At 43.8% G+C, this 10,031-nt stretch overlaps 1 protein-coding gene across 1 annotated transcript in view; it reads right to left on the reverse strand.

The window, feature by feature from the left end:
• Positions 1–7,645, reverse strand: part of DPP10 (dipeptidyl peptidase like 10) — a 438,506-nt gene extending 430,861 nt beyond the window's left edge. The window contains exon 1 of the mRNA XM_066553089.1: positions 7,549–7,645. Within this exon, the coding sequence (XP_066409186.1) occupies positions 7,549–7,608 (60 nt within the window). The 5' untranslated portion in view covers positions 7,609–7,645. The remainder of the gene's footprint in view (positions 1–7,548) is intronic.
• Between the last annotated feature and the right edge of the window lie 2,386 nt (positions 7,646–10,031).

Here is a 10,031-nt window from a genome sequence, read left to right on the forward strand (position 1 = left end):
AGGACACTCTGCCAGCCAGGGATGTCCCTGGGCAAAGCTCCACTGGTGAAAAGGACAGTTGGGATGGGATCAGGCACGGGGCTCTCCCAGCAGCAGGAGGAACACAATTATCACCCCAAAGAACAGTACCTTTGATGACAAAGCTTGTCTTTTTAATGATATAAATGTAAAGGCAAGTTTGATATGAAGCACTAGCATGTTGTGACTTTCTCAATCTGAAGGAACATAAAACCTAAGTGTTACTCTTTAATATAACAGTGTCAATTTTTCTGTGTTTAGCAACTTGCTGCACAACTGTACACTCTTTTTTACACAAGTGGCTTTAATTTTGATTTCACCACCATTGTGCTAACATGAAAATTCTTAGAATTCCTCATGCAGAAATGTCCCTCAAATGAACCTGACATCTATTGCTTGCAGAAGTAGCTCAGGTTGTACAAGAAGCAATAGGCTTATTATTGGTAATGAAATATTCATTTTTTATGAGCTACACCAATTAAAACCTTATTAAATAAGCTTAAAATAACTTAAAACTTTAAAAAAATAATTTAACACACATGTACTGTTATTGCCTCTCACAATGCTAAACCATTACTGCACAGGTAGCCAAATTTGGACAAAGATTACCAAAATACTATCACTGTAGGCTCCCAAACCTTTTCTTAAAGGGGAAACATTTGCATAATTATTACCATAAGTTTCCTGACAAACTCATGGTTTTGGCACTATTTTAGTTACTTTTCTATGTTACTACACAAAACAGTGGACTTAATTATAACAAGCCCTGTGCATATATTTTTCTTTTCCCCCATATTGCCAAACTCTTCTGAATATATGCATATATATCTCTTCCAAATATACATATATACCTATGGGGTTTTTCCCCAGCATGAAGCCTGCAGACACTGTGCTCCCTTGCTTCTGGGGGTTCCATAGAGAGATAACTTTGCAAACCTCATCTCTGTCACTTCTCAAAAAAAGTACATGATCTCAGTCTTTTGGTTTCTCTTTAGGGCTGTGACTTTCTGCAACAACTTCTGTGTGACAGGTCAGATCTAGCAATGCAATCTAACCCAGCAGCCAATATGCCAAGTGCAGTCTCCTTAGCTGAAGCCAGAACACAATACCCCATTCTGATCTTCCTTGACTTGCCAGCTGTCGTTAGCAGCCAGTCGCACTCGGGTTCTGTCTCCCTGAAACTCCCCTGTCTCTGCCTCCTCCTGCCAAGCTGCTGCCACTGCCTCAAGGTGTCCTTCAGATATCATCTCTACTTCCTTCTCAACTTTCTGCAGAACTTCCCCAGGGCTTGCCTTCCCCATCCTTTTCCCTTAGTAAGGTCACACACAAGCTCAAACAGCCGTCTCCTTCTCTCCAGTTCCACTCGCTTTCTTTTTTTAACTCTAACTTCGGATTATTTTTCTGATGTATCCTCAGGAAAGAGGTCAGCAGCTCAAGGCCAGCATGATAGAAATCAGTATACTAAGCTTTAAACATCTTTGGACATTATCCTCCCTCCCTCCCTCTGGCACTCCTGATGTGGGGAAGAGACCCACAGCACACACCCACCACCCAGCTTGGGCACTGGAGCTGCCTTTGCCATCAGCACTGAGAAATTAGCATTTTAAAGCATAACTCACTCAAACTATTCCACCGGTTAAATTCAAAATGAAATAAATCACACCCTCATCTGCAGCCATTGCTTCACAGCTCAGGACTGTGGAGACTCTTTAATTAAGTTGATGACTCTCATTCTAGGTGTTCCTTCCCTCAGGTCCCTTGGGTTGGTGTACATAGTTGTGAATCACTCTTGGTTCCATTCACACTGTAATGAATCTGCCCGTCTCATTCTCTCTCTTTGAAACAAAAAGCCCCCAGTGCATTCTGCCACATCAGGTGCCTCATTTTTAAGAGTCCCAGAAGCTAATTTTGCTTTGCTATTGGCACATGCTGCCAGTAACATTGGGTGTTGTCAGCACGTGAGAAGTCAAAGTCACCGATCCAAAAACCTGTCAAATGATTAACACAGTGCAGTCACAAACCTGGATGCTGCATAACTTAACATTTATAATTCAATTTGAGGACCTTAGATAAAAATCTTTAAACAGAAAAGGTCCTAAGCAAATTCTAAAGCAATACTCAGATGTTAGACTGCATGCTGGTCTTATTATGCTATGTTTAAGAATGAAATACTGTACAAAATAAGCACAAAATTTTCCTAACACATGGTTAGTAAAACAGTTTTGGATTAAAGAATGAGAAAGATTAAATTCCTCATGATGTGATGTCTATTCAGGAAGGTGTTATGTAACATCACAGACCCATAACTTAAGTGCCTTCAAAGAGAATCAAACTTAATGCCTTATTCCTTAAAGTAAGGTAGTATATTATTACAATATAAGTAAAGTACTAAGCCATTATTAATTATAATTTACCACCATGTTCATGTATCTTTGTGTTTATTAGTTTTAAAGTGACTGCCTTCTAAATCCCTATGGTCAGCATTACATTGAAAGCCATGAATTGTATTAGAATACTTGGGGGGGTTGGCTATATATGACATATATCAAAGCTATACCACAGAACCAGTATATGTTCATGCATATAAAAGCGCTTGCACTTTTTGCTAATTGCTTTGAAGTTTTATGAAATGAGCAGGGAATTAAGAGTGGAAAATTTTGAAAGCGTATAGGAAATTTGTAGGCAAGGAAGTGGCAGCAAACATGCCCAACCAGCAAGATCACAGCAGGCAATGGGACTGAGTTTCCCTGCAAGGAGAGACCTCTACCATTTCTATCTTGGCTGTGGAGTGCTGGACACTGCTGCTGGGACACACTGGGCCTGAGCACCTATGGAGACACTGTGCTGCTCCTTATGGCATCAGCTGGGGATTTGATAGCAACTCTTCCCCTTTCTCTCTCTCCTCTAGTTTTTATCTAGTACTGGTTAACTAATCTTGATGTTACCTTTGACATGGAGCAATTCTTCATTCATAGACTGGAAGGGGAAAATACAAGCATTTCAAATGTTTTTTTTTCCTCTTTCCTGCCCCTTCTCATAACATAGGACGGACATTTAATAGGAAAAGGCCCCAGTTATTCTCCAGTAATACAGATGCTGGCGAGGAGACTGAAAAAATACAGAAAGATGTTACATGGAAAGATTTAAAAGTTGTGATTTGTTCTTCAAATTTCCACCTAGAGATCTCCAGCTTGTCTCCACATATACGTATGTATCATCATGCACTAGTTTTGGTCTACAAAATACAAATAAATCACACCAGCAACTCCACTCAACAAAAAAGCATTCAGACAACAACACTTAAGGTATTTGTATCATGCTCCAAGCAAGTCTCTTTGATGGGTGCTATAACTTGTAATTTTTGGAGTCCCCTAACAGGTCACTATACACCTCCAGACAGTCTCAAGAACTGAATAAACACAGGAGTGTTGTACACTTTCCCAGTGCTTTGGAAAATAGAAATATTTACTTTGTTCTAAGCATGCATTTTGAGCTGGCCACATCCTGAAGGTGACAGTGACATGTGTCCCCATGGCCAGGCTGCCTCCAGCCACCATCACACTGCACTTCCCCAGAGCTGCAGCTCCTCACACAGCAAGACAAACATGTTGGCACATGGCACACCACTGCTCAAATTCCACATTGCCTTAAACAAAATACTATGCAAACCTATTCCATTTAAATGCAACACTTATTTGGGGTTTTATTGGGGTTTTTTTGCATTATTATGCTGCCATAGACTATATTCCTACCAATGACACAGCCCTGTATCACTTGTGCCCTTTGCTGTGTATCCTGGCTAGTTCATCATTGAACACTCACTGAGATTATCTGTTAGTGACTTGCTTTTGATGTAATGGATTTCAGAAACACTGCTCTCATTTTAAGGGATTTATTTCCTAAGCAGCTGGTAGATTGCAGTGATTCTCCTATCTGCACAAGGCCTGGTGAGTGCACACGCTGTGGGCATTCAAAGATCCAACTACCTGAAGTTTCAACCCAAAAAGAGTGACCAAGCAGCCCTTATGACCAGGAACAGTTACATATGAATATCTGTCTATCTCTCTCTCTCTCTCTCTTTCTGTAGGAGGAGATGCATTTGCAGTTTGCAGGAGTGGGCAGATGTTTTCCTGCTAAGGCACAGGTTTGGTTTAAAAGAAATTAGTTGCTCTAAACACATAGAAGTCCAAAGGGAACACTACAAACCCCCCTAAAGTCTTTGCTCCTCAACCTAATTGTAAATAAGAAAACTATTAGTACACCACTACCCATCAATTAGCAGGTGCTACAACACTACTACAATAAACCTGAAATGTAAAAATTGCTGATACAGTCCCTGGACACTAATGAAACTTGCTGCAGAATTTTTGCTAAGGACATATCTGCACTTTCCTTTTATAGTTTACAATCTAAGAGCTAATGAATAAATAAAAGTGAAAGGAAGGCAGGAAAGAAAGAAGAGTAAAAGGTTATAACATACATATTATATTACACAGTAATTATGTGCTTCTGAAATGCCAATTAGTAACTCTTTCCATGATCCAGCTTGCAGTCAGATCAATATGAGGTTGATAACAGCAGAGAGTCATGATCTGGTAAAGAATATTTTATTATTAAAGAATGTATAAAGCCACAGAAATATTAGCTTAACTCCAATTTTTTTTAAGAGCAAATTGTAATCACGACTGTGTTAAGAGCAAGACAAACTTTTCTATTCCACAGTCCCTGGTAAATTTCACACAGATGTTTGGTTTGTTTTCCTAGCTAGCCAGGATAATTATTATTTTCTATTTTCTGGGTTGTGGAGGTTTTTTTCTTTCTTTCTTTCCTCCAAGCAAGGCAAACAATGTTCTAACAGAATTTTTCTCTGTCAGACAAAATAGAATGTTATAAAAATTATCTGGCCATCAGCACAACATGGAAGTGCACAAAACTCAGTGATTCTCCTGGAAGAGCTAATTTGCTTGCTGTGTTGACAAGATGAGCCAAAACTGTGAAGAATAAAACCAATTTCATAGCCATGGGGGGGATCCTGGAGTCAAGCATGTAATGATACAGAAATGAGGCAGGTATTTGGCATTCCCAGCTTGACCCTAAAAGTTTTTGTTACACATCTCAGAGTGAAAGATCATTGTTCATAATACTGTCAGCAAGGTGGTGAGGTTTGCAATCACCTCAAAACAAGCTATAAAGAGTCTTAGAGGTAAAAGGCTTTTCTAGGAGATTGGGCATTTTATCCAAGGGGTTTGGTATCTTTAGGCTTTTTTCCTTGCTTGATATTAATTTTCCTCTTGAAAATTTGTTTGTTTCTCTGTCACCAGACTTACTTTGGATGCAGTGCACTCAGTTCATGGATGCAAAAGGGATCCCTTTGTTGAGTGATGTACCTATCCCTCAACAAAGAAGGATGTGAGAGAGGGCCAGGGGTGTCCCTCCATCCAGCCCTCCTGCAGCCCCAGGGTGACTCAGAGAGGGAACTGGCAAGGACAAATTTTGCAGGATTCCATTTAGTGGACAAGTGGATCATTCTGCTTCTTCCGTGAATCCAGAAGTTTATGCTGTGTTACAAAGCAGAGAGTGGCTGATCCAAAAGCCATTGAGAAGCAACATTACATTGATATTAATGCACAGGAGCTGAGATGCCACAGCTTTGTGTGTTGGGGAGAAATAGAAGAGGAATAAAATAAAGGGTTTTAGGGATCTCACTCCAATAGGTGTGAAGTTTTCCAGCAACCTTTTTTCTTGAATCTTCATAACTGCTAGAACTAACACTGTTTCTTGGGAAGTCATGCTTAAAAAGCAATTTCTATTTGGTCACTAATGAATTTTTGAAGTACAATACAAGGTCCTCATTACCATAGGGATGTTACTGCTCCTCTACAGTCGTAAATACTTTTTCATGGAGTATCCATTGGCTCAGCATTGAAGCACTTAGAACTATTTATAAAGCACATTTCACACCTGACACATAGAATTAAGAGCAGAAAATTGAGACAGTTTTCTAATGGCATCAGTATTACTGTGTTGGTTGTAAAATGGACTCATGTCTAGAAGGCTCTGATTCATGTTCTCTCTTTTTGAAGACTATTGACTCCTCTGGCTCTTTTTCTTTTTTTTTTTTTTTAATGGCATATTGATATTGGTGGTTGTTGTTGTTTTGGCTTAGAAGTCCAGTCAAATGAATTTAATAAATGTTTCTGGCAGTGAAAAATTAGCATTGGCAAACATAACAAGGGAATATTTCCCAGAGCAAGTACCAGACTGCTCTCTGTTCTCTAGTACTTTCAGAGATAGACCTAGAGAGGATGAAACAGTTTTAAGCAATTTAAGATTATATTTGCTGACTCTTTGAAGTAGGCCAGGGCAATTGTAATTCATCATTTCCCATGACCTTGCCCATTTGGGCATAAACTAAGGGGACATTCTGTGATGTGATGGACACAGTTACACCTTACACAACTGGTCATTAGAGCCACAGGTAACCCCCCTCCCCGTACCCGAGCCTGCAGACATTCTGCATTACTGATCATACACTGCACAGCCTAATGCAGCCTATATAAAAATGACAGTGCTAATCGAAGATTTATGCCTTTAATCCCCTCCTGCCTCAGCTCTAAGTCATGATTTTTATTCCCAGCACTAACGGGATAAAGCCCAACTGAGAATTTCCTAACATGATGTGAAGTTCAGCTGCTCCTTCTGAGAAGACAAACGAACCCCAGACCCCTCAACTTCAGAGCACAAGGAGTGAAGCCCCAGCAGGATTCCTCACCCCACACAAACCCAAGCACAGCCTGGCACCCACAGAAAGGCACTGAAGTGAACTCTTCAGGCTTACACATCATTTTATGAAACAAAATACCTGGTGTAAGATTTCTAGATGTTGTTTTTTCAGGACTAAAAGTCACTAATCAAATATTGTCACTGACTGCGTTTTTATTTTATTTCAGGAAAAAAAAAAAAAAAAGAAAACCACACATTTCTGCAGAGGTACTTCCTACTGAATACCAATCTGGTTAGGGATTTCAATCTATCACTCCAGAGCGCAGTAACTCGGCTATAAAGTACTTTTCAATCAATGCAAAGGCGGGATGGTGTCAGAGGTTGGGCAAGAAGGCAGTCGAGGACAGAGCCCGCTATTCCCTCGGCTCTTCCCCGAGCAGGATCTCCCCAGTGCCCGGCCAAAGCACCCACCCAACTCTCCCTAACGCAAGGACACCGCCATGAGCATCCAGCACCCCGTCCCGTCCGGTCCCGGTTCCGAGCACACACCACCAGAACCGCGTCTCACAGGTCGATTTCACAGAGCCCTTGCCGTGCCGGCACTGCGGAGCAGCGCTCCGGGAGGCGCCGCCAGCTCCGCGCCGAGCGCCGCCCGCTCGGGGCAACTTTGGGCAGGGCTCGCTCGGAAGGTGCCGCTGCCGGGACCCGCGGCCGGAGCCGTCCCTCGCCTCTCCCCGAGCTCCGCCGAACTTCCCCGCAGCGAGCGGACGCGGGGCGGCCGGGGAGCCCCGCTGCCGCCCGCCCTACCTTGACGGCCCGGGACGAGTGGCAGTGGACGTGGTGGGACACGGTCGCCGTCTGGTTCATGGTGCCGGGCGGGCACGGGGCGCCCGCGGATCCCTCCCGGCGCCTCCGAGCGGCCGGGGGGCTCCGGCTGCGGCTCCGGCTGCGCTGCTCCGCACCCCGGGGCGCCGCGGCGGCTCCGCCCGGCGGGGCCGGACCCGCTCCGCCCCGCCCGCCGGACCCGCCCGCCGGACCCGCTCCGGACCGGGACCCGGCCGGGCCGCGCCCCCGGGATTGGGGAGATGAACGGGATCAGCCCCGCTCTGTGAAAGCCGGGCCCGCAGTGCTCTCAGCCGAGATGAGTAAGACTGCAGCAGAAAGTTTATGCTGGCTGCTCTTTCCTTCGTGCTCCGCGGGGTTTTTTCCTTTCTACCTTCCCCGTTCCCTCCTGCCGCCTCTTCCGTCGGTTCCAAACGCCTCCAGCCCGCTGCGGTAGCGGGGTACGGGCGTGCTTATGTAACGCAGGTACGAGGCACCGGCACCAGCCTCCCGGCCCCGCACGGGCTCCCGAAATCACCGCGCTTTGTTCAGTACCGCGACAGCTCCACGCTTCCCCGTGGAGCAGAGGAAATCGATCTCTAATTAGACTTTCACCCAAATAACTTTCACGGGGGTTGGTTGTGGTACAAGCTAAGAATCTGTACCCTCCAGATTCCTGAGCAGGCCTTGCCAGGAACACACAGATTCTCTTTCTGCGGGTCCAACCCAGAGCTGGTGCCAAAGCCAGGATTTGGGGATGGAAGTTGGTAAGCTCTGTGAGCAGATTGTGACACCGCAGGCTGATAATGAGCAAGCAATATTTTGTATATGCATAACATCCTTTAATGACTCTTACTTTAGAGAATCCTCCCAGTAAAACAAGACACACACCAAGGCATTCCTGGGGTGTCTCTGAGGGGTGCACAAAACTGCAGCCAGGGCAGGTAAAGTTGGTTCAAGAGGAAGCAAAGAAGAATGAGGACAGACTATGGCCAGAAGCCATGGCACAAGTCTCCTAAAGAAACTGCTGATTTGGAACCTCTCACTGCATGAGACTCCAGCTTCAGGCATCTCTGAAGCATCTGTTCTTTCAAAAGGGAGGCTGTTGAGCAGTATTTGCTACCATATCAAAAGTTATACTTCCAGTGCAGGAAATTATTGCTCAAAAATAAAATGAGTTTAAAAATTCAGGTCCTGGGTTGAGCTCGTTTGGTTCTGTCTCATTTTCCTCCCCTGCCACTCCCTCTTTTTTAAGTAAGCTGAAGAAAATGTACAAAGCATATACCCAAAAAGTAGTGCTGTAACAAAACAAAAGTTTTGCGAAAGACTTTAGGCTGTGCTTTGCTACTTGAAGGTCCATCCTACTCTGCAAAGGAGAAGGCTGAGAGCTTGCTGTGGTCACAGCCCAACACACCCTCACAGAGGCCTATGGGGACCCTCATCTGTGCTTATAAATCTCATCATGACTTCAGACATCTGCCAGAGCTCTTTTCAATGGGGTTCATTTTCAGAAGATTTTAATTTCCTGGGATGAAAATTGCTTCAAATCATCTCTCACACAATATTCCAAAGTCAAAATTCATTTTGCACACCTTAACTTGGACACAAAGGCAGGTGCTGCTGGAGACGGAGCTGGTGAGGAAAAGACTGATCCTCTCAGCCTGCAGAAAGCAGCCCTGGGTACAAACAACCCCTCCAGAGAGGGGAGAGCAATCAGTGTTTCCTCCAGTGATACTGAGAAAAATGTCACTGCCAAAGGAAGCCAAATGCAAAGCAAAGGCACAGCAAGAGGCTCCCTCCTGGCCCAGACTTGATCATCTCCAGGCACCACGAGTGAGGCATCCGGGCTGGCCTCTAGCCTGCAGGACTGCTCACATTAGCCTCCTTCACCTTAGCAGATTTATTGGATTTTGAGCAATAAAAACCACATTTAGAAAGCATATCAGGGGCTCAGCAGTGCTCTTTCACCTCTCTCTATCATATGCAGACAGGAATGAAACTTAATGGATATAGATGGGGAAAAAACCACCCTCACATAAAAATGAGACATGATTAAACTCAAAGGTGAGTGTTGAGGAGAGGAGAACGAGTAAATGGCTGTTTGAGTAAAGGGCTAACTGGGTAACTTTCACCATACTCTGCCCAAATATTTGTCCTGAAAAGAAAATGATGACTTCAAGTTATTGTCACCAGGAACTCAAGCAAGCAGAAGTAGCCTGGAATATTCAAAGACATTCTTCTTCATCTTGAAATATACTTGTGTTTAACAATCTCACATTGGAACTACTTTAAGATTAAAAAAATGGACTCGTGACAATTTTAGTTGGTTAAATAGTTAAATATCTGTGAGTTTTTGTAAGCTCCTATGAGAGATTTATGTAAAGTTTTCATACTTGATTTTATGCTTCTCAGTGGCTGACCTTCCATGCATGCCCCAAAACCAGCTTTAAGCCAATAGAGAAATCTCT

This window comes from Molothrus aeneus, chromosome 7 (genome assembly GCF_037042795.1).
Source record: "Molothrus aeneus isolate 106 chromosome 7, BPBGC_Maene_1.0, whole genome shotgun sequence".
NCBI classification, from domain to species: Eukaryota; Metazoa; Chordata; class Aves; order Passeriformes; family Icteridae; genus Molothrus; species Molothrus aeneus.